At 37.4% G+C, this 26321-nt stretch overlaps 1 protein-coding gene across 1 annotated transcript in view; it reads right to left on the reverse strand.

Annotated features, from left to right (window-relative positions):
- Positions 1-26321, reverse strand: part of Hephl1 (hephaestin like 1) — an 85695-nt gene that overhangs the window by 26356 nt on the left and 33018 nt on the right. The window contains exons 3-12 of the mRNA XM_003468543.2: positions 21680-21892; positions 20277-20456; positions 15777-16031; positions 12770-12935; positions 10369-10508; positions 10104-10235; positions 8751-8962; positions 6699-6849; positions 4965-5177; positions 2746-2959 (exon numbers count right to left, since the gene is read on the reverse strand). Coding sequence (XP_003468591.1) covers positions 2746-2959; positions 4965-5177; positions 6699-6849; positions 8751-8962; positions 10104-10235; positions 10369-10508; positions 12770-12935; positions 15777-16031; positions 20277-20456; positions 21680-21892 — 1876 coding nt within the window. The remainder of the gene's footprint in view (positions 1-2745; positions 2960-4964; positions 5178-6698; positions 6850-8750; positions 8963-10103; positions 10236-10368; positions 10509-12769; positions 12936-15776; positions 16032-20276; positions 20457-21679; positions 21893-26321) is intronic.

Consider the following 26321-nt stretch of genomic DNA (forward strand, 5'->3'; position numbering starts at 1 on the left):
TCCAGCTCAAAGGTCACTTCTTTCAGGAAACTCCCCTCTCCTCAACTTTCCCCAAGATGGAATATGTACTTCTTCTTGAGCTCCTACTGCATCCTCAACTTTGTTTTCTTAGTCATTGCCTCAATCCACACATTTTTCTGACATCTTCCTCATAGGCCAGGAATTCAGAGTATAAAGTGACCTTGGCTATTCAGTTCCACTCTATCTCATCAGCACTTTGCATGGCGCCTAGCACACAGTAGGTATTCAACAGATGCAAGTGTTTCTTCTGTTCTACACTATACGCTCTACAAAGGAACTTTTCTTCCACTTTCATTTTCTGTGACTCCTAATGATGCTTGTGGTGATGACCATCATAGACACGGAGCCAAGCTCTGGTATTTCCCAGCCTTCTTCCTGTACAAAATAGGGTGATGACAAAGCACCTACCTCATGGAATTGCCCCAAGGGACTGTATGAGTTTATGTTGGTAAAGCACAATGTCAGGTACATGTTAAAACCAAGTAAGCTCTTTATCATGACCTCAAGAGGAAGTTAGATTCTTGGCTAGAGCTGATTGAATGGTTCAAACATATATCAAGTATGGTCTGTAAAAACCTTAGCAAAATTCCTAGTACATATATGTGATCAATAGATGATGGTTATTATTATTGCCAGAATGGTTACAAATCACACACATCAGCCTGAAGCTCAAGAGTACTAAGATGATGACTTTATTTTTCTATATCATTTAATTTCTATTTTCAAAGTCACTTCCACTACAACAGTTTACTCCTTGAAATTGTGCTGGTAGCCTTATTGTTGTCTTTCTGGAATCCTGAGGCCTTCTTAGCATGTTCTTAGATAACTCCAAAAAAAGACCTCTAAGTCCCAAGGTAAGGAAGAGGGGTTGGGCTGACCAGAGCAATAAACATCCCTGAGTTAACCTCTGTTAAGAGGTGGTCGGAGAAACAGATGTGATCTCATAATGGCTTTGGGGCCAAAAAAAGAAAGAAAGAAAGAAAGAAAGAAAGAAAGAAAGAAAGAAAGAAAGAAAGAAAAGAAAAGAAAAGAAAAGAAAAGAAAAGAAAGAAAGAAAGAAAGAAAGAAAGAAAGAAAGAAAGAAAGAAAGAAAAGAAAAAAGAGGCATAGAAACTGAGGTTCTAAGGGGCATTTTTCCTTGGGCTCCTATTACAGAGACTCAAAAGTGTCACTAAGAGAACATGTCTTTTCAGTTCAGTACCACATGTTTATCCATAGAATGCGGTGTGCTTTGAAACAAGTTCTTATCTCACTTTGCTCTTACTTATTTAAAGCAATAATGTGGTAGGGGAGGCATTTTAGCTCTACTCCCCAGTACTTGAGAGAGAGACCCATAACTGAAAGTAGACTTTCTTGCTAGACCAGAGGGACCAAGGGCTTCAAATAGAGGTTAAAGTGAGTTGTAAAATTGTACACTTGTACAATTTTTGCTTCAGTTATTTCAGGCATTTAGTGGAATAATCATTCTAGAAATGCCCAAATTAGTAAACATTTCATTTTCTACCATGCCAGCATCTGTCTTTAGTTTGTACTGGTAGTGCAAGTGTCCCAAAAGATGAGAGTCTACTTAAAAGGATTAGTGAATAATTGCATGATTTTAAATCTTGTCCTCAAGGCAAATCTTCAACATAGTCATTTTCCTTTTTTAATCCATAAAATGGCATTAATACAGTCTTTTCCAGGAGTATAATGCTTCAAAATGAAGGCCAACTAGTAACAATAAGTAAGAAAAAAATTATGTTAAGATTAGGAACAGCAGATTTTAGAGCTGCTTGTGAGTGCTGCAGCCTAGATGATTTGTATGAGGTGCAGGCAGGTAAGTATGGCAGGGAGGGGTGGGAGTGGGTGATAATAAGAAATAGAAATCTGCAACAGGAAAGACAATATAATGTATTGGAGAGATCACGGATTTACCTCCAAAAGATCTGTATTCAATTCTGCCAATGACTATTGGGATAGCTTTAACTATTTGACTCTGTTTCCTCATTTGCATTTAGGGCAGCAAAACACAAGCAGCAGGGTGCTATGAAGTGGATGGTATGAGCAGTGGGGGCGGAGGGCTACAGTCGGCACCTGATTTCTTTCCTGTGTGACTCTACCCTGGAGCGTTGATTACTGGGCTCGGGTCAGGGCAGTAGAAAACCAAAACTCACAAGCCTGCATATGGCTCAGCATTGCTGATTCTTTGACATGCAGTACTGAATGACATCACTTTCAAAGGAGGATCAATCTTGAGAGATTTCTGGGTACAGGGCCTAATTCCCATCCTGACTTAGGGATCTCTCCTAAGTCAATAACCTCCTACTCTTCCTCAGTTATCCCAACTAGATGGGCTCTCAGCCCAGTCTGTCTTCTGCTCCCTTTTCCTGTGCTTTTCCTTCTACAGTAGCCTATCTGGGATCTACACACCCTGCCTATCTCCTCTGCCCTCCGTTGTCTCCTGGTCCCACAGTGTCTTCGAATCTGCCTCTTCCGAGCTTTCCTTCTGTGTGTCACTCACAGGCACAGCCATCCATCACCAACCCCATCACACACCACTCACCACTGGGGGAGGTACACAGAACAGAGAGAAGTGCCCCCAGGAGGACTTCACTCTTCCTTTCAGGCTGGAGACACACAGCTTTCCTAATCATCACCTGGCACTTCTAGATTTCAAGGTGTGATAAATGCCTCCAGAGCGTACACATTCCCACCCAAGAGACTTGGCGGCTTCGCCTGTGGTACCTTTCCCCTCCTGCGTCCAAGGGCTGCTTTTCGAACTCCCAGTTTTTGTTAGGGGCATAATCCCATTCTACCTCTTCAGCAGCGATGTAAAAGGTTCTTATCATCCCGTAGGGCTGCTCAGAAGGGTCTCTGTTGCCACAGCTGTTGACCTCATATATCTGACCCATGCCTTTGGTGAAGTGATGCAAGGTGGAACAAAACACCTTGAAAATACCTGAAAGAGAAGGGGCTTGACGTTGTGCATAGTGCTGGATTTTATTTGTGCCCCTGGTCTGCTTTTAGTAATCCTACACGTTTATTTCAAAATCAACAACCAGGAAGGTGGTATTTTAAAGTCAGACCCCAAAGGAAACAAAGTGTTTGAATATGTTTACTTCTGGAGGAAAAATACCATCTGAAATTCATTTGCAATGGAACAATAACTTCTCTTAGTAGTCCATATTTTAGAAACCTACAGGAAGATAATCAACTCCAGGAAAATCACTAATGAGTGTGATTGAGTCCAGCCCAATTTAAAAAGAAGTATTTGTAAGATGACTAACCTAGAAAAATTCAGAGTAAAATATCCTAGAAAAGTTCAGAGTAGGCCATCTTCCTGAAATCCAAAACCCTAAAGGATTTAAAAAGCTGTAAGTCACAATAAATAAATGAGGTATTATAAAAGTCAAATGTATTTACTTCATTAAAATCTTGAGTAAAGGGAATTTTCATGCCAATCTACATTATATCAGATGCAAAAGAAAATTGACTAGATTTCACTAAATAATATCAATTATCATGTCTGATTAAAGTTTATGTGTTTGTAAACTGAATTTTCTGCTGCATTGACATCAGGTAGATATATCATAATTGAACTTACCAAAGTCATATGAAACAAAATCGAGATATTAACTCTCAATGAAATTATTTAATCAGTGGCTCTTTCCTTTCTCTAATACATTGTTCTTAGAGGTGCATGATCAGTGTGCCTTTCATTAACTTCAACAATGCACAAAGAGAGAGCTTCAGTCTTGTTTCATATGCAATTCTGTTTACACATTACCAAAGTATATATTCTAGATAACCAAAACCAGTTAGCCTCGTGGGTGCCCAAGCCCCCCACTGAACAAGATCTTCATGAGGAAGGGTCTTTGTGAAACCATAGAGAAGATACCTCTTCTCTGTGGAAAGACCTCCTTGCATACTTTATTTCTCCTGGAAGCCCATGAGATATATTTCCAACACAGTTTTTCAATAGTGGAAGAATTATCTTCTCTAAGAACAAGAAAGAAATGTTTGCGTGGCAGCCTACTGTCTGTGCTTCTTACTCTTTGAGTGTTCTTCTCACCTTACAGGCAAGTCTGGAGAATTAGTGAAATCACTAAGCTGTTAGGAAGATCAAGTTATGCTCAGTGCCAAACATAAGCCAGAAAACATTGTTATGAAGCTTTTTAAAATCTTATGCTGCGAGGCATATAATTAGGGTGAAAACATTGGAATAAATAGCTAAATCTCTGAAAATATTCCAACCAGCTCCATCTTTGATCGTCTGTTTCCACAGGTTAGGACGATTAACCTCCTGCCCCTCACTGCCAAATGCATTAAAAAAAAAAAAGCCACTGTGTTTAAGCATCCCTTGATTTGGGTGATTAATAATCACCTATATTAATGTGGAGAGGTTCAACACTACTAGAAATTTACAAGTTTATAAGGCAAAGATCATAGAGCTCCTACCCTCAGGGAGTTCTTAGGCAAAGGCTTTGAAGTTCAAGCTTCAGATTCTTAACTGATGATGCAGAGGCATCTGAACTGCATTTCCAGGATGAGGTAAAGAAGGAGCCTGTTGTTACGTATATCTAAAAGGTACCAATAAAATCTAATTTAAAAAAGTAGCCTGTCCCTTACTACGTGAGACAGAGTCAGTGAATACTTATCTTATATAGCATATTGTTTTTTATTACACAAAAAAATCCTTTTTGGGGATATGAATCTGGAACATTCACTGGGATTTGTGTGGCAAAGCCATTTAGAAGGCTCCTACCTCTGCTTTGGGGATGTTAACTTTTCTCCCCTCACACTATGTGTGTAGACTAAAATAGCCAGGACCCTCCGGTTTGAATCAAGATTGTATCTGTTTCTACGCCCCTTGAAGCATTCAAAGTCTACTTGTTTCTTCTTGGTGAGAGTTTTATGAAGCTAAATTGGAATTTAAACACCTGAGACGCACTCATCAAGTTTACCTGCATGGTCTGCCTGCATAAACGCTGTCGTGGCCATGTGGGGAAATAGAGCCAGGGAATCACGATGAGTCCCTCGCAGGTGGATGGTGTTCCCTTGAAAATAAACTCCATGCATGTCGGTGTCAGTCCCCATTCCAATCAAATGCCAGGAAACTCTATCCTTTTTGCACATGCTTAGGCCTGGTTGGTTACCATACATATAACCATTAATAGCTAGAGAGGAGGAAAAAGGGAGTCAGAGCCCACCAGAATTATGTACATTAAAAACACCATTCTTGCTAAAGCTCAGCAGTACATTTGGGGCAGGGGGTTTCAAGTGTGAAAGCTGCATGTCAGAAGTCATAACCATAATATAACCATGCCTCATGCTCTACCTTCCTTGGAGATAAATATATTTCCCCTCCTATTCCATACTAATGCCCATACTAAGAACAACTCTCACACACATGAATGGCCTTCTGGTATAATCTTATTGTCAAATAAAATGACTTTTTTTTCTGTGTCTTTTGAACCAGTGGCACTTGGTAATTGTACTTAAGCCTGGTAATATTACTAGATAGTCAAAGAAACCATGGGGCTTATGCAAAGGACACAGTCTTTGGGGAAAGAAACAGTTTGATAATGCTTTTACAAATAAGTGGTCTAAATCTTATCCACCAAATGTTAGAATATTAGCATGAATTAGGGTAACTTAGTACCTCACTGACTTGGTAGGGAATTTTTTCTTGATTTGGAACTCTAGTTTAATTAATGTGAATTTTTATAATTCTTTTATAATTAATGTGAATTTTGAGTTGAGATACAAAATTATCCGTAAGATTTGCTTTGAAATGAATATCCACTGCATTTCCACAATATTCAAATGAGTTCCAACCAGGCTGGGGCTGAACTTTACACGGTCTCTTCAGTTGTTCTATATTTTTTACATAAAGGCATCGCTGATGATAAATTTCTTTTATATTTGGATTCCCACTAAGGAATTACTGTGTCTCCCCATTTCTAGCTTAGCTTTTTATTGTCTACTAAAATGTTGGAGCAAATTTCTTATCTATTTATGGCAAAACTTTCCTAGAAGAAGGTAATAAGAGTGCATTAGTCCATGCCTCCCCCAGGTCTAAGTGAGGACTGCTAGACCTGAGCCTCAGGAACCATGGAAATCTGTAAGTGGTTGTTGTGGGTTGCTTTTAACCTTGGACCTTTCTGTGAGAGCGGTTGGGGAAATGTGCTTTATCTTCAATAATGTTTTAAAAGGCAATTAATATATGTCATACTTGGATTTAAAAAAGGGGATTTGAACGTGCTACTTTACAGCACTTGAGTCAACTGCACACTCTTGGGGCCGCGAGTTTGCACTCTGGCTCATTACTCCACCATCTTAGTTAATACGCCCAACACTCATGAGACTCCTTGTATTATCTCTTGTATTATCTGACTCGATGTTATTTCCAACCCAAGGGAAAAAATTTTATCAGTAATTTTCTGAATTTCTGATGTATTGTTATTTTCTCTAGTTCAGATTTCTGTGTTAATTATCTACAGTATTTTAGAAGTAATCATTAGGCTTCACAATATGTCCGGGAGATACCTGTGAAGCTGAAGGCATGAACTAACTTACTTCAAAATCAAGAGCAATACTGAAACGAAGACTGAGATAGTTGAAATATTCCAAATATTTCACTTCAAATGCAATTAAGCCTTTTGCTGGCTGACAAGAGACAAAGCCATTTATCATACCATGCATTCTGTTGGATTTCACAAACTCTTTGTCTTCCTTGTCAACACTGAAGGGACGCCAGGTAAACTTCTGAATGTTTTCATCAAGATACCTGCTCAGGTTCTCATCAAAGACTGTGAACAGTAAGTAAAATTCTTTGTCTACTCCTTTCTATGAAGAAGGAAGAAATGAAGATATGAAGAGCACATCTTTCAAGAATTCCTAGCATTGCTTCACCTTTAAATTTTGCACAACTTTATACATTTGCATGAGCATTCATCAACATTAGCCAGAGTCACTGAGTCATTCTGTATATTGGGTTTCAGGGTATGACACTGATAAGTTCATAAGACGCTCAGAGAAATGTGTCTTTCTTATTATGTCCTTTACCTGTGTGACTTTCTCCAAGAAACTACACCCCTGCTCAGAAGCATTTGTATCGCATGACTCTCTACAGTCAGGCTGCTTCTCTCTGCCTTTTTCTTCTTACCATGGGTGGCCAATGCCCCAGAAGGGAGGGAGAGAGGATGGAGAGAAGGAAAGGCGATAAGGACCGGTAGGAGGGGGTTTGATTGAACGGTTATTGTGGAGAGTCATAATTATCTTTAAAATGTTTTTATATCCCCTACCCATATTCTATGACATCCATTCACCTCTGGGAGAATTTTTATGACATTTTACTGGAGGGAGCTGCAAACACCTACTATTTCCATGCTCATCTCTCAACCTGTCTAGAAGAAGCCTAGTCAAGTTTTTACCTGTAGAGGAACTGACACATACTAAGAGTCTCTGAAGTGTTTCTTGTGTTGAAAATAACTTTGGCTAAGTGAATTTCTCTCTCAACCAAATTCCAGGTGGAAGGTTGTTTTGGGTTAGTATTTTCTCCCATGAATATTATACAAGTGATCTTATTATAAATAGTATCTACCTGTGCAACAGCTTGCACAAAGTACTTTTAGCAAATTTACTTTTGAATAGATACAGTGGACAAAACAGAACTACCTTACAAATATTTTCTGATACATAACCTCTTGGAAGGGAGCAAGTTAGTGTACTGAGAAAAGGATAGGATTAGATACTCAAAAAAGTCCTGTGTTCTGCTGACTTTCACTGCTTACGAGGTGTGTTTCCTAGACCATCAATCAGCTTCATTGCCCTGTGTTTCTTCAGCTTTAAAATATTGATAATAATTCTGTTTTCCTTATATTATTGTTAAGACAAAGTAGAAATACTCAATTTATCATATATAGAATTGACATTTTGGGGGTCACTTCCATCATATGAGGAAATGAAAATCTGACTTGGCCCAAGATGCTTTGTGTTCCCTAAACCTAGAAATTTATCTAATCCCAGAAGTGGTCTATATCATACCAAATATTATATAATATTCCACTTAAATAAATTGGCTTGCTATTTCTGATTGGTGACGTAATTTGTGAAGTGGTTAAATGATTGGATTTTTCTCTTTACATAAGTGTACTTCATATCTTGTAGACGTAGCTTTAAAAGCTTCATTTTGCCCCACTAATCAGTGCAATAACCACACCTCTAAAAGCTGAGACTTGTAAGGAGTTATCTACACACTTTATTGTTCCTTCAGTTATAATGATTAACTTCCAGTTGATAGGAATGAGCTACAGTGGTCCTCAGCCCTGGCTGCACATAGGAATCACCTGGAGATCTGATTTATTGGTCCGCAGTGTTTGAATAAAGGGTACTTAAAGTGTTGCCTGGTATGGCCAAGTGTGAGAAACCTTGCCCAGTAAGAAGGATTCCAATCATGTTCCATGTATGTATCTTAGGATTTCAGAATCAAAGTATCACAGAGGGAATGAAGCCTGCCAAATCCCAAATACAATAAGGAGAAAAGCTAGGCTCCTCGAGGGGAATGGTAACTTAGAAATTTAGATCTTAAATTTTAAAAAATCTGAGTTAAAGGTCAATTTCAAAAGGAAGGAAAGAGATCATTTCTGTAAGTAAGTAAGTCTTCATTGCTGTCTAATCTTTAGCCATAGTATTGACCTTTTCCACATACAACCCTAAGTAAAACCTGGTGGCATTTGATGGCCTACCTGTGTTCCATCAGCTCTGAGAACGCCTTTTTTACAGACTAGCAAAGGCCCTACAAGGCCAGAGCTGGTGTCCTTGATGGGGTCCACTGCTGAGAAGTAAAGATAGGTCAGGCAAGGAGGATCATCAGTGGTTGGGCTTACACTTTCTGGCACTGTCCACCTGTACGTGAAGGTTTCTCCTGGTTTAACATGTGCCCCTGGTTTCAGAAATCCTGAAGATACAAATGAAACAGTTACTTAAAGCAACATCCAAGAACATTAAACTTGTCAGACTGAGTCTCCAGCCTGGGGCGTCCTTCTCTGATGATGATGTATTTTGTAGAAGGACAATTGTTTTTTTACATATCCTACCAAAAGAGGTCACTTCCACAGTCTGCTGTTTTATGAGACAGAAACTTAAAAGATTATCTGTTCTGTAAGCACTATAATTTCTTTATATCCAAACAGTATATTTGGCAAATATTTAAAAAGTAATATTTGTTCACTTAGTAATAAAAATGCAAATCCTTATGATATTATTGACAGCCTTCTATGTGAAGTATCTTGGTGCTATAGAAGATACCCCAAAAAGTTAAGCAAGAGACATATCTGTAAAAAGTTTGAAATCTGGGAAACTGAATTAGGAAACAACCTAAATAACTACCAGATAGCAGAAGTCAGTGTTCAAGGTCACAAAGGTGATAAATGGCAAATCCAAGATTCACACTAAAGTCTGTTTGATTGTGTGCACTTAATTCTCACACTGTATTGCCAAAGTACACATTGCATTTCTCCCACTAGATAAGGTTACGGCCTTACTCTGTATCTGGTACTGTACTTTGCAAAAATGTGTTTAATAAGATTGCTGAATTTTAAAAATAGAAGGAATATATAAACATTTCTGCTGTCTCTGATACTATTTCTATACCTACACACACAAAGTCATTCTGAGCACCCTGACCAAGGAAGAGAATACAGGACCAAGAGATACTGCTGCAGCAGGAGAGTCAGGCTGGGCCTGTCTCCATTCCTTCCTTCCTTCCTTCCCTATCCCCTCTCCATTACCATAAAGCTGCTTTCAGCTGGACCTGGCTTCACACTTGGGTGTGGGCAAGTATCCCAGGCAGCTGTTGTCTGGTGCAGTGACTGGGACGTGTAACAAGGAGTGAGAGTTTCCTAAAAGCAGTATTGTCAGTGGAAGGATAGCTCATGCAGTCTACTCGGCAAAAGAGAATAGGGTTTACAAAATTTAAATAATTGCCTACATTCTCAGGGTTGTTAAGCAAAGAGACTGGGATTTTAAACAGGCTCATCTACTTCTTAATCCTTTGCTTACTCAACCTGTGTCCTGCCTAAGCCCAAATTGAGGCTTACCATCTACATTTGGGGCTGCATCAGATGCCTTGTCATAGAGCACACCATGGGGCAAAATACTGTAGACTCTGTCAGCTTTGTTGGCAAAAGTCACTAGCAGGGTATCACCCACCTCTGCCTTGATGACTGGACCTGGAAGATATTGAAAGGGAAGAGGGTGAAAAAGATAGAAAGAGGAGACTAGGAGCAAGAGAGCCAGTCTCTGTATGTATATCCCCAAAGGAAACTTCTCTGCCTTCGGAGTATGAGTGTGGTTTTACTATACCAAGAATTCCAAGATGGGCTTCTGTCTCAGAGGACCTCTTTCTTTGAGTAAAAGATGCATCCACATACTCTGTATATCGAGCCTTCCAATATTTTCCTCCTATTCTGTTTTCCCCTTGTGTAAAGTAGAATGCAGAATCACTGTGGAAAGACATAAAACAAAACTAAGAACACATCCTGACATATCTACCAGATGCCTTCATGGTGGGGTTATCTATCCCACTCCCCCACTCATCTGCCCAGAGAAGACTGTACAGTCTTCAACTAGGTTCCCAGAGAGTCAACCAGCTTTAAAAGTCTTCAGAAACTGGATGGTGGTCAGGCTCATTTCTCTTAGTCGTTGTACTCTCTTCCCCCAAAGGCCCAGCAACCAAAGAAGTCACAGGTAAACTCCTTTCTTACCAATAGTGGAGTTCCAGAATAGTATTCTACCAATAATAGAGACCTAAATGATTTCTTTGCAGAAAAAGCATCTTGTTATCTCTAGCTAGTTCATATGCCAATATGAATAGTCTCTGTTTACAATAAACTCTTTGATATCTGGCACACTTAAGGAATGGAGTATATAGCTAATCAAATTGTTTAATTAATGGAGAGCTATAAGCTATACACATGAAACACTAAATCCTAAAATTGTGAAACATTATCTTCTGACTAATACCATCCCTCTACTATCTTATTTAAATCAATGGTAATGTCACTCTTGAAATTGCTTACTGTCTTTTTCGTCTCATCCCTTTATCTTATTCACCTTCAATTTGTAAGTTGCTTTTACATTCTCTCTTTTCAACACCCATTTTGCACTTTCCTGTATCCCTACCAGTCCAACCCTGGTTTGTGCCCTTTTTACCCTGGGTTTGGATCACTGTATGAACCTCCTGACTGCATACTCTCCATCCTCTATCTTGCAATGGCTCACTCATTTTTTTCTTGGTATATACATTGCTAGAACTTTGATCTAAAAAATAGTAACTTTCCTTGCTATTTACCTGTCCCCAAATATTTAATTGCTTCCAGCTGACCATCATAAAGTTCAAGAGTACCAAAGATCTCTGTGACTAATAATTGGTTTGCCTCATTTTCTCACTATTGCTCCATGAAAACGTTTATTCCCTTATTCAAGTATCCTACTCCACTTGTTATGACCTGCTGACTCTCTCCTATACAGTAGGTGCTTTGTATGAACTCCTGCATCTAAATTTTCTCTCTTTTCATTATTCATATAGTCACTCTTAAACATACTCTTTGAAAGCCAAGTGTTTCCTGGCTATTTTGCTCTCCCTGGATACCTGAGAACTCACTTACTCTTCTCTTCTCCTGTGCACACAGCTACTTTCTCCACACAAAGGTGGGGACATTTTCTTAGACGCATTTGCATCTCTCATGCTACCAGTACAATGTGATTTCATATATCATATTAAATATTCACTGATATTTGATGATAGTTTTCATTATTCTTTTTATGATGAAATATTGGCCAACAAAGAATGCTGATATTAAAGAGACAATTCGCACGGATTCTTTGCAAGTGCATCAATTTGGTGGAAGAAGGAACGAAGGACGAAAAAAGGAAAGAAGAAAAGGAGGAAGGGACAATTAAGGAAACACAATATGTCTTATCATTGATTACAAGAGAATTTTTCAAATACAAATAGTGACCAGAGACTAACAGCAATCATCCTCAGTATCATGCTATACACTGTTAATGCTTTCACAGACACCACTGCATGTAATGCTGTAAGTCACAGGAGTCTACATCCATTTACTAAATTTCCATAATGAGAAGTACTACATGCTATGGGATCTTGAAGGACAAATGATTAATTACAACTCAGGAGCCAGGGGAATGATCACTTAAGAAGCAATATTAGAGTTAGGCTTTGGAGGAAAACTTTCACTTTTTACTTTTACTTTTGGAGGAAACATTTTACTGCACAGGGAAGAAAAAGCCATTTATAGATAGAACGGGCATAACTTATATCAGGTTGTCCTCAAGCCTAAAACACTCATCTTTTTAAAAAAGCTCATTTCCATTGAAAGTGAGTTCTGTCATATTTCCTCTCAAGACTAATCTGATCCACATGTACAAAGGCTCGGTATTTCAAATAGTATGTGGCACTGTAGTTTGTACATAGTAGTACTTAAGAAATGTCTGATGAATGAATCTGCTGCTTTGAGAGAGCCAGAGAGAGAGAGAGAGAGAGAGAGAGAGAGAGAGAGAGACAGAGAGACAGAGACAGAGAGAGACAGGGAGACAGAGAGGGACACAGAGAGTGAGAGACAGAAACACAAAGATGCACAGAGAGACAGAGAGAGACAGAGACAGAGACAGACAGAGGCAGACAGACAGACAGTAGCAGGAGGAGGAGTGAGCAACACCAGTGAATCAGCAGAGTTCTTACCTGTTAGTATAATTTAGAGGGAGACCAGTGAATTTGTCATAGCCTTGAGGACCATAATCCCAAAGAATTTTCTCAGCTGCTATAAAGTAGTGCCTCTGTTGACCCAACTTAGGGTGAGAAACACCAGCTTTGCAGTTACCAACATTGTATTGCCCCAGCATACCAGCTGCAGATTGGAGAGAGAGATTGGAGAAATGTTTAAATTAAATGATACAGGAAAAGAGTGATAAGATTTGACTTCATGAACACTTTAAGCCTTTATGTAGAAAATGGAACTATAAACAAAGTTAAATAGCAAAGAATAAATGGAGATGAAGATATAACACATGATAAAAAATTAATATATAAATCATTTTTTAAAATAAAGAAGAAAAAATTAAATCTCCAATCAAAAATAGGCAAGGAACATAAATAGATTACACAAAAGAAATGACAGTCAATAAACAAAAATATTTCAGTCTTAATACCAATTAAAAGGCAGTGTTGCTCATTGATCAGACTGGTGGTCAGTAGAAATACTAATAATCTTCAGTGTTGGCAGATGAATAAAGAGACACATACACTCAGACCCCATGGGGGGAAGAATGACAGTCTCTAAAAGGGAAGTAACGATATATGTCTTCACCTTTAACAAAAGAGGTTTGACTGGACATGGTTGTACACACCTCTAATGCCAGCGGCTGGAAATTGAGACAGGACGATCCATGCAAGTTTGAGACCAACCTGGGCTACAAAATGAGCTTACGGCCAGCCTGAACTACACAGTGAGATCCTACCTCAAAAGGACAAAAAAACTAAAAAATAAAAAAAAATAGGTTAAAGTATAATCCTAAGATTCCAAAGGAAATTCCTTAGGAGTATTCCTAAGGAAATGTTCAGACACATGTACAAAAATATTTGTAAACTGTGTATAGAGGCAAAAAAAAAATGTGGGGAAGAAGAAGGAAAATGTAAGTGGTTGGTAAAACAGTATTGGTTAAATAGATTGTAATCTCCTTATGAACACTGGAAGCATTAACAATGATGAAATAGCTCAATATTCACTGATAATGAAATTGTTGTTCTAATACATTAATGAGTGGGAAAAGTAAGGTATAGAATAGTATATGAGACAGATTATATTTTATATATGATGTGTTTATTAAAGGTGTAGGAAATGGTGAGGGTGCATATTCATGAAAATATTACACCAGTGCCTCCAGATAGAATCATTGATTTTTAAAATTGAATTACATGTATTTTCTATTTTACAGTAATTTTTCTGAGGGTGTGAACAATTTAGGAAATACATATTGGTGAATGCATAAACACCAGCTTATATTCACAACTACTAGCCAAATTTAGCAATCCTGGTAGTCTTAGATGGCTGCTATTTTCTTCATTTTAAATCTAAATTTGGAATTTCTAGGTCAAAGAATTTCTTCCCAGAGTTAACAGCATGAAACCCTTTAAGAATAGGAACTTTGTTTTGATCCTTCTGGTCTTCTCAGACCATTACACATGGAGCAAGAATGTTTTACCAAACTGTGCTGAACGGTTGGACTTCTGTATCTGTTAGTATGTAGTTATTACTATCAGAATTTAGTCATAACTTCTTTCTTCTGTGTCCATCTCACTGAAAACATGATTTCTCTTATTCCTACCATGTTAAGCCAGATTCTATATGTGTTCTTCTAATGCTGCCAGCTCTTGTTAACTATAAATCAGTGGCCAGAATTTTCCTGTTGCATCTTATCTGCACGCATCTATCATGGTAATCTTCCCAATCCACTGTGTTGACTGCAGTATGTTAGTAGTATGCCTGAGGCTCTAGAGGGACTCACAATGGCTTCCCAGACACACTTGCAACTCCTTAGCTTGGCCATTCAAAGCCCCTCACATAGAAACCCAGTTGGCATCCTTAGGCTGCTCTCTCCTCACTCCTCTGGCACAAACTATATGCTCCAGACAATTCAGGACCTATTCTACACTGTCCCAAGCAACCAGGATCAAGTCATTCAAGAGGCATTTAAGTCAACAAATTCTTATCATGCACCTGCCATAGGCCATGAAGAATACCATAGGACAATGGATTTTGCGTCAATATAAGGGAGAAGAACATTCTAATGGAGCATTTGAGATATGAGGTAAGCTGCTCTAGTTACTTGAGATGTTAAAAGGAAATTAAAAAATTGAATGGTGGAATTAGTCCTAACTAGAAAGTACTTATTATTCTATCTACAGTCACTGAAAGTTAATGTGATTATCTCAGTTCATGCTTCTGCCTCTACTTGAAAACTTTTTCTTTACACTACTAGAGACCAAAGTCAGCGGTGCTCTAACACTAAGCCATATCCTTTTTTTATTTCTTATTTTTATTTTGAGACAGGTTTTTGCTAGGTTGTCAGGCTGGTCTTAAACTTGCAATCACCCTGCCTCAGCATGCCTAGTGGTAGGCATACTGGGTAGGCCCACTGAACTCAGCCTTTCTCAGTCTATCCAGTTCCTACCCATACTTTAAATCTTATGTCAGGATCCAGTCTCAGGAGGCCCCTCTGTTGCTCTGGAATAGTGACAAAAGTGCCCAAAGAACATCTGTCTTTCTTGCCTCACATTTATAAATATTTATGTCTAAGTACAAACTTGTAGGTTCTTCAAAACCTTTTCTTCTTTTCTCCTTACGGACATGATTAGTAAATATCTGTTGATAGGATGCCAATTAAATGAGAATTTTATGTTCCTATATATTTAATATTTAAGTAAAAACAATATTTGTAAAAGTCTACTTAACATGGGACTGGGGATTTAGCTCAGTGGCACAAGTGCCTGCCTGGCAAGCATTAGGACGAGAGTTTGATCCCTGGTATGAAAAAGAAAAAGAGAGACAGAGAAAGAAAGAGAGAGAGAGAGAGAGGAGAGAGAGAGAGAGAGAGACTGCTTAACAGCAAGTATTGGATGAGCACTGATGACTATATGCTTCAAGTGTCCCATTTCTAAGCATCTCTACACAGGTCTTCAATCTCTTTACCTTGTAGGTGGTCACTGACTTGGCAGGTTATCATCCATTTTCCAGGATTCTCAACTATCATTTCTGTTGTGAGGAAGGTAGCTGGGAACAGGTTGACGACATCAGTCCGATGCCCTCTGCTGATGAAGGTGTTACCGTAGAAATAGATAGAATGGATGTCTATCTCATTCCCCATTCCAAATAGGTGCCAGGACACAGATTCACCAACACACATTTCAGGCTCAGGAAAGTTTCCAAACAGGTATCCATTGAGAGCTGCAAAAAGAAACACACTAATGGAAGAGACAGAGGCAAATATGATCAGAAATGTTCACAGTAATATTTACTTTAGCACAGCTGAAAATGAGGCAGATCACTGTTGTTAAAGTTTTTATGCTGTTGTCCCAAGTGAAAATTAAAAACTTTGTGTTGCTCTTTTATGAGAGAAGAGCACCTGTACTTGGTAAAAATGAAAACCAGTACTGTACCATACTATAGTTTTATGTGCTGTAAATACTATTGTACTTCAAATGAGAGTTATGCAAATAAAAGCAAGTCTTAAAAAAATAGAAAATCAGTACACATTGAAAGCACCCTTGGAACTGCTGCATGAGCATAATCATGAGGTCAGGAATAAGCCAAGGGCTGCTCACATTTCCAGGATGGCCCAGTCACCCACTATCTGATCCTTCGTTTACACATCTGCCATCTACACTGGATTCCATGTTCCTTGGAACTAGAAACCTTATACCTTCCAGCTACTATGAGCCAGCATAAAACCTGGTATGTGGTATCTGCTTAATTAGGTAACAAAAGAAATCGGCAAGCTAATGCAAGGGCACTTATTTTTTTTAAGTTATGTATTGTCATCTTAGAAATAGTTGTTCAGGTTACAAAATTAAAGCATATAAAGTGACATTCAAATAGTGACACTGTCAACAGTTCTGCTCAATGATCCAACAAAAACTTAGTAATATGGTTATTAGTCCTACAACTTGTTTTTTATCTTAAAGAGGGTAAGATTAAACATATCAAAACAGAACAAAACAGTTCACAAAGAAACAATTTAAAGAAATACAGATTTCAAAGCAAGTCTGCTGGAGATCTTCACTGTCTATCTTATTGTCTCCAGTTTTCTTCCAAATAGTTGGCCCCATCTTCACACACATTGAATACATACTGCATATTATAGAACTAATCAAATCATTACAGGATGATGAAGGCTTTTTAGGTCTTCAAGATCTGACATTGGGGAAGTCAATAATGATTATCATAATGTCTCTCATTCTCTTTGTAGTAGCTGTCCTTATCTTGGCATATGCTGAAATTGAATTTAAGAGACTAGACTAATATCACTCTGAACAGTAAATAATAGTATTGCTAGATTTTATATCATAATATTATAGAATTAGCATTGGGTTTCTTAGTGTCTCTTCTTCAGAATATCTGTTTATTACATCTGCAAGGGCACTTATGAGATACATTTATAGTTTTTTTACTTTTAAAAGCACATAGAAAAATCATTTCTTTTTTGAAAACTAGTTCTTACTAAAAGCTATTGGGCAAAATTTTACTGATTATGTTTATACTACAGGGCCAGTGTTGAATGCTTTTAAACTATCTAAATGATACCTTGGACATGACCAAGTGCAGTAAAAACTAAACAAAACCCTTAATTTAGAGAACTATAAGCAAATCTCTTTAATGACTATAGATGCAAAAATCCTCAGTAAGATGCAGGCAAACAGACTACAGCAAATCCTCAAAAAATTATGTATCTTGACCAAATAGGCTTCATCTCAAAATGTAGGCAATGTTTCACACACACAAATCAGTACATGTAGTACACTGCATAAACAGAATAAGAACAAAAATCACATGATCATCTCAATAGATGCAGAAAAGGCTTTTGACAAAAGTCCAATATCCTTTCATGATAAAAACACTGAAGAAAATAGGTATAGAAAGAGCTGTCTCAATCTGATAAAAGCCACTTATGACAAATCTGCTGTCAACATCACATTAAATGTGGAAAAACTGAATGTTTTCCCTCTAAAGTAAGAAATGAGACAAGAATACCCACTAAGTTCATCATAGTACTCAAAACATTTTCAAGAGCGCTTAGCAAGAAAAAGAAATAAAAAGGATATGCACAGGAAAGATGTCAAATTATCATTATTTGCAGATAACATGATTCTTTAAATAGAAGACATCCCAAAATCCTTCAAAAGACTCTTGGAATTCATAATCAAATTCAATAATGCAGCAGGATACAAAATCAACATGCAAGAATCAATAGTGCTCCTATACATTAATAATAAACTCATTCAGAAAGAAATTAGGGGAAAATAATATACACTACAGCACCAAGAAAAATGAAATACTTAGGAATTAACCTAACCAAGCAAGTGAAGACCTCTACACTGAAAACTACAGTTGTCTGAAATGGAACTCTAAGTGGACTTTAGAAAATAGAAATATACCCCCTGTTTCTGGACAGTCAAAATCAATACAGACAAAATGGCCATACTTCCAAAATTTATATATAGATTTAGCACAATCCAAATCAAAATACTAATAGCAATCTTCCTAGAACTAGAGAAAACAAATTCACATGATAGAAGAATAGACTCAGAATATCAAAAGCAGTCCTAGGTAACAAGACCAAAGCAAGAGGCATCACAATCCTGGACTCAAAGTTATATTACAAAGTTACAGGACAAAAACAGCATTGTACTGGCACAAAAACAGACATGTGGCACAATGCAACAGAATACCAAATGCAGAAGTAACCCCAAGCATCTTTAACTATTTGGTCTTTGACAAAAAGATCACAAGCATACACTGGATCTGGTAGCACATGCCTGTAAACCTAGCATTCTGGAGACTGAGGCAACAGGATTGCCTCAATTTTGAGGCCAGTGAGTGAGTTCAAGGCCAATCTAAACTGCATAGTGAGACCCTGTCTCAAAAAATAAACAAACAAAAACAACACCAAAATATACACTGGCAGAAAAATAGCATCTTTAATAAATGATGTTGAGAAAACTGGAAAGACTGAATCTAGACCCATATCTCTCACCATGAATTAAACTAAAATAAAAATAGATCAAAGAACTAAATGTTAAAAGAGACACTAAACCTGCTGGCAGATAAAATAGGTAAAACTCTTGAAGTCATAGGTGTAGGTAAGAATTTCTGAACAGAATCTTGGTAGTACAGGAAATACTACCCAGAATCAACAACAGTGTCATGTTAAAGTAAAAAGCTTTTGTACAGCAAATGAAGCAGTCAACAGGGTGAAAAGAAAATCTACAAAATGGGAAAAAGTTTGCCAGCTATTCTTCAGACTGTGAATTTATTTTTAGAATATATTAAGAACTAAAACAATCAGAACCCAAAACATAAAAGACCCAGTCAAAACCTGACCAAAGAAATGGATACACTTCTCAGAACAAGAATTACGAATAGCCAATAAATACATGAAAAAATGCTCAACATCACCGTCCATGAGAGAAATGCAACTTAACACTGAAATTCCATTTTATGCCAAAAATAATGGTTACCATCAAAAAATCAAATAATAGTAAATGCTGATAAGCCTGTGGAGGAAAAGAAACCCTCCTACATTGTTGGTGGGAATGTAGACTGGTAGAACTACAGAACTTGTAGAACTACAGAAACTCAAATTATAAGGAAAGAGAAAAATAAAAGATAACAGGAAGTAGGGAGAGAGATCATTCTCAGATGTGAAGGGGATCAAGAGATAGAAGGAATGGGGAGAGAAAGGAAGGAAAGGAGGTGAAAAAAAAAGAATTAAGATGTGTTAGCTACATTTACCAGTCCATGAAAGGAATGAACACTATATTACCCTGAAAATATACTAATAAAAACAATAAAAAGTAACATATATTTGTAATTTTAAAAACCCCTATGTATAGAATAATCCTTAAAATGTAGCAGCCACTAAGAAAACAGTTACTGGATAGAGGTCTACAAAACACCATTTTTTATTTCATAATTGACTAAAACAAGTCCTTTCACACTGAGCTTTGTCCCCAATCTGTTATTTATTTTTAATTCTGAGACTAAGTTGATTAGTCTGGGCTTAGACTTGTGTTCCTACTACCTCCGCCTCCCAGAGAGCTGTGATTTCAGGGTTGTGTCATTGCTCCCAACAAAACACAGGATTATTATTTGTATGTGGTGATGATTTTATTTTCCTTCCTGTTAATCTAAACCCACCCATCCTATTGGCTCACTTAAGCCATGTATTCTTTCCTGATTATAACACTGATCCATTCATTTTCATGTCCAAGTGAACTTGTTGCCTGCCCTTACTGTCTCTCACACTGTGGAGCTTCCAACATACATTGTATCTTCCATCACTTTCACAACAAGGCCATCAGGTTACACATCTGGTAAGACGAGCTTCAACATTCCACTTCTCCTCCCTCCGCCTGTTGTACCTCATAGAACAAAGGGCACTGGTATGTATTTGTGAACATGGGAGACACTTACCATGCATTTTGTTGCTCCTCTGGAAAACAGCATCTTCTTTGTTAACTGAATCTGGGTCAGTGCAGAAATGTCTGATATTTTCATCCAGGTACCAACTTTGATTCTCATCCACGAGAGTAAACATTATAACAAATTCGCGATCCACATCGGTCCTTGTCCCTGAATATCTATTCAGGACACCTAACCAGGCACATACAGGAGAGCAGAGAAAAAAGTTCTAAGTGAGTTAAATCAAAGTGAGCTTTCCTTCTTGCCAAACATGTCATGGAGGTTTGAAGTTTGTTGGAGACAAAGATAACACACAACCCACAATATAAAGCACCAGAAGGGCTTTGATGGAAATGACAGAATTCTGGAATAGCCCCGACAAAAATCAGCACAATTGCAAACCTGGAAACCTGGCTATCCTAGTGACAAATCACAAGTCATTTAATAGGGAATAAAATAGCACACTAGCTGAATGAAATAGCAAAGCAAAGGGTCATTTAGCTGGATCATGTAGCTGATACTTTCCTATATGTGGAATTTCTTTCTTTTTTCTTCGTATTTTGGCAGTGCTGGGGATTGCCTTTTACATGCTAGGCAAGTTGATTAGCTGCACCTGCAGGCCCAATTTTCTTTTTAAATAAAAGCATATGTTTCAGAATGCTGTGCTGATTCTTAAATGTAATGAGAATTATTACCCTTTGCTGTTGTTAGATTGGTTTTCCATATTAGAAGAATCCCCCAAAATTTAAAAATTTAGAAGAAGACACGTATTTGATGTGATTTAGTAAGGGGAGTAAGTGAAAAAGCCTAAATCTTATTCAGACTTTCAACAAACCAGCTGCTTGGGAACCAAATTCCGGTGGGAGACTCCTTACCTTCCTTATACACCATCAGGGGCCTGTAATGGTTTGTACATTGTGTCAATTTGAGAAGTTTAGAAGCTTAATGAAGTGACTCAGCAGAAGGCCAGAGTACTCACTTTGTAAACAAGCCACTGCAAGAGGAGGGTTCTGAGGGTGTGAGTGGGTAGCCTGCATACAGTATAAGGAAGGAAAAGAGGCTTGCTCTGCCCCCCATTCCCGTTTTGCTTTTGCAGCTTTTGTGGCCTTTTGTCACCTTGAACTGTTGCCCCTCTGTCAGACCACCCTGCCTAGGAGCCAGCTGATTATGGACTGAAACCTCCACAAACTGTGAGCTAAATAAAACTTTCTTTCCTTAATTTTGAATGTCAGGTATTTTGTCCCAGCATTGAGAGAAAAATGTGTTAGAAGAATTGCCCAGAATTTAAAAGTTTAGAAGAAGCAGTATATTTGGTGCAAAGCAACGGAAGTCAGTGCGACAAGACCTGAATCTTTTTCACATTTCCAACAAAAACTGGTTTCTTGGGAACTGATTTCTGGTGGGAGGCTCCTTACCTTTCTTACACACCAGCAGGGGGCCAATCAGCCCAGAGCAGATGTCCTTGGGGGCATCAATGTGTGAATGGTACACCCAAGTCAGGCAGTTGGCATCTGCAGGAGCAGGCGCGTATTCTTCTTGCACTGGCCAGACATAGGTGTAGTTTTTGCCAGGAGGAACCATGTCATCGTCCTTATTTCTCCCAGATGTTCCATCTGGATACAAAGCCCCTTTCAAGAAAAAAATTTTTTTAAAAAACCACAGTTAAAATACATAGATCTTATTCTCCAGTGGAGAGGGCAACAGTTTTGGAATCATACATAACTGAATTAAAATGCATTTGCTATGGGACTTGAGGAAAGATACTTTATCAATGTCTTTGTTTTCCATTAGTAAAACTGGAATGTTGGGAGCTACCCCACAGGTGTATGAGAACTAAATGAGGCAATCTATCCAGAGTGCTTTGCACAGAAACAGAAACTTCATAAATGTTCATAATAAAGAATTCTTGATAGGCCTACTGTACCAATCAGTAAGATTTCAATTCACCTTACTGAACATGGACTCAAGAAGGAAGGAGAAGCAGCAGAAGAAATAATGAACACATCTCTGGGGATTGTTATAAGCTCAACACTATATATGGGTATCATGAGAGATAAGAAGGAAAGGGAAGACATTCTTTCTGCCTCCCATATAGTTCTGTGATAAAAGCTAGAATATGTGTTGTGAACACACAAGACAACTGGAAAATAAGGCAGTGTATGATATGGGTAACGGAATTTTAAGTCAAAATGTACATGGTGTACCCAAGCTGGAGATGCAAAATGGAAGATCTATGGTAGAGTAGGTAGAACAAATGTTCATTTTATAAACTAAGATGCACAATTAAAGGAAGGCCAGTGCTAAAGGTAGTGTGAAAAACACCCGAGTATTAGGCAGGTCATCAATCTGTGGATGTTACAAATATCAGATACTTCAGGTGGTATTTGAGGGGACTTGAAGGACTGACAAGGGTTGAACTGTTACTGAAACCTGACAGGGGTTGAACCGGAGGATGAGGGACAGACAAGGAGACCCTCATGGATGCGCCATTCATGCACTCATTCATTTGCCATTCATTCATTTACCAACATGAACACTGAATGTAAACCACATGCTAATAAATGTGCTACACACTGGGAAAAATTAAATAACATGGCAAGCACCAGTGTAGCTGAAGCAAGCTCAAGACACAGTATGACCAAAAGTCTACTGGTACCTTTTTAAAAAATTAGTACATGCTTGTAATACATAATGCTTACCTTTGTTATAAGGGATTGGTACATGTGCATCATTTATTCTAATAACTTTTTAAAATCCCTTTTCCCTTACCTCCCTCCTCACTCCATCCATCTCTTGATTCCTGTCCCCTTTGAGAAAGATTCACCTTCCTACTGCCTACTATCTATCTTTTTAACAAATTCTATCATGAAGGCATAATTTTTTTTGAGAAAAGGATGCCAGAATAAAACAACAGCTAAGCCTCTATTATGTGCCAAGTATAGGGGGCACTCTGTATGTATTATCACATTTACCCCTCAAAGCAACATCATATGGTAAATATTATTAGTATGATATTACAACTGCCAGCATGTGGGCAAGCCAGATTTGAGTCTATTTGTGACTATACCCATGAGAGTTATCAAGAACATAATAAACAGACTATGTCTTTTTCTATCACTTTTTGTATATTATCTTTCACTTTCTTTTACATTTTAACTTTTAATTATCTTTTTTCTAAAAACAATATGTATAATTTTAAAATTAAACCTAAATACTACATGATACTCAGGAGCTGAAAGAAAAAAGAAATTTAAAATAGAGGGAACAGAAAATATAAAGCTACTTGCATCCTCTTCATATTAAGTGAAACTCTGAATTTCTGGTTATATGATTAGAATGAGTGTAATGTATTAGGTTAAATAATTAGATTATATTGTTTCATTCTCCAGTAAAAGAAAATTTAACAGCTCTTTAAGATAGAGGAGCTTTCTATTAGTACTAAATTCAGAGAGAATCTTCAAGAAAAGTGTTATATATAAATTACTGAGTAGCATAATGAATTATGTCTTATGCTCTCAAGAATGGTTTACAAACCAAGCATAGTGACACACGCCTGTAATCCCAGCACTTGGGAGGCTGAGGCAGGAGGATTATTGTGAGTTTGAGGCCAGCCTAGGCTACAAAGTGAGCTCAAGTCCAGTCTGAATTGTATGGTGAAACCCTGTCTCAAAAAGACAAAAAAGTAACTGGTTTACAAGCTGGCATATTTGTATACACCCTGTAATCTCAATACTTGGGACACTGAAGCAGAAGGATCACAAGTTTGAGCCCAGCCTGGGCATCTTAGCAACTTAGCAAGATTCTTTATCCAAGTAAAAAATAAAAAGGTGAGGGTTGGGGAGTATAGCTCAGTGTGAAGGCCCTGTGTTCAATCCCCACTGTGCACGCGCAACACACACACAGACACACACACAGAGACACACACACACACACACACACACACACACACACACACACAGAGTTTCCAAAAGATAAAAACACTATTTTAAAAATATTTTCTTACTTTATCTCTCAATTTGAGTCAAGAATGCATGGTATTCATATAAAAAAATTTTAACAAAAGTTATACTGAACTACTGTAGTTTCCTAACTTTTTTTTTTAATTTTATTTAAGGAGAAAAAAGAAAAAAAAACAGAAAAAGGGTACAAGTTATACAGAATTTCAGAAAAAATACACAGTAGGAAATCACTAGTTAATTACATATTGTCATCTTAGAAATAGTTGTTGAAGTTACAAAATTAAAGCATATAGAGGGGACTTTCAAACAGTGAGACTGCAAACAGTTTTGTTCAATGATCCAACAAAACTCAGTAATATAGTTATCTATCTTATACACTTAAATATATATGCAGTTATATCTTTTAGAGAACTTTCTTTTCCTTTCTTTTGTACAATGACAATTACACATTTTGGGTTTTATTACTCCCATAGTTCTTACTACTTTTTTTTTTTTGAAGAAAGTAAAACCAAATGTGACATACCAGGACAGAGTCAGTCAAATCAAAAGAATGGACATAATAGATAATGTAAAAACAAAATACAAGGTGATCAACAATGGTTACCATAATGCCTCTTGTTATCTTAAAAACAATTGCCTATATCATCAGTTATAATAAAATTGAACAAAACAGTAAAGAATAAGACCAATAAAACCAAAACATTGGAGACATTAGAGAAGACTATTAAAAAGAAGATAATAGTCAACCAGAAAGGGCGTCACAATGAATCTTATTGCCTTCATAGTTGTTGCCTATACTTTCAAACTTGGTACTATCAAGCGTAACAGAATAGAGGAAAATCAGTCAAAACAAGATGGTGAGAGCAACACAGAATTTCAAATCAAGTTAATAGGAAATCAAAGTGGGTTACTATAATATATCCTGCTATTTTTTATTTATTTTTCCCTTAATTAAAAGGATAAAAAATGAAAAAGTAGATTAAAAAAAGGAGATTGAGATTAAAAAAAGAGAGCATAACAACAAAATAGTGCAGGTCAAAACATAGCCATTTAAGCAAAATAGTGTTTCACCACAAGATAATCTCGACATAATAGTAGTTACCATAGTGTCTCTTCCCTTAAAATCTTTGGGTATAACTTCGCATACTGTAGCATCAAACATATCAAGACAATGTAAAACCGTTAAAGAGAATGACAATATTACAGGGTAAATTCTAAATAAATTCTAAATAAATAAATTCTAAATAAATCAACTAACAGAAAATGAACAATGGTTTCTGTATAATCTCCTTGTCTATAAAAGTTTTTGTTTATATTATCACATATAATAAAATACAATAAGATATAACACCTTAAAACTGATGGAGACAGAAGAACAAAAGCTTGATGGGACTTCAAAACAAGAGGATATTAAATCAGCACTACCTATTATGATATCTTGTTTTCTCCAAAATGGCTGTTCCTACCATCCAACCTTCTCTGCCTCATTTCTGTTGAGCTCTTTTTCTGTCATTATTTGTCAGTTTGTCCTCTTCATTTCACTTTCTGCTCCATTCATAGTGGCTGCTCTGCCACTGTTTCTGCAATCTTGGTATTTTTCATTTTTAGAATATCCTGCAGTAATCTCTGTAGAGTTGAATTGGTGGTTGCAAATTCCCCTAGTTCCTCTTTATCCTGGAAACACCCTGTTTTTCCATCAATTTCTAGGGACAGTTGTGCAGGATATATCAATCTTGGCTGGAGGTTATTATCTTTCAAAGCTTGATTTATTTCCCCCTACGCTCTTCGTGATTTGATGGTTTGTGCTGAGAAGTCTGCTATAATTCTGATGGGTGTTCACTTGTAAGTGATCTGTTTCTTGTCTTTGACGGCTTTTAATATTCTGTTCTTATATTGGATTTCTGGAATTTTGATTATTATATGCCTGGATGTAGCTCTGTTTGGGTTGTAGGTGGCTGGGGACCTGTATGCCTCATACATCTGAGTATCTTTACCTTTTGCTAAATTAGGGAAATTCTCCTGGATTATTTCTGTGAATTGCTTTTGTAGTTCATTTATTTGAGTCCCTACTTCTTCTTTTATGTTCTTAATTCTTGTT

This window comes from Cavia porcellus, unplaced genomic scaffold (assembly GCF_034190915.1).
Source record: "Cavia porcellus strain 051 isolate PalLab524CR breed Dunkin Hartley unplaced genomic scaffold, mCavPor4.1 scaffold_9, whole genome shotgun sequence".
NCBI classification, from domain to species: domain Eukaryota; kingdom Metazoa; phylum Chordata; class Mammalia; order Rodentia; family Caviidae; genus Cavia; species Cavia porcellus.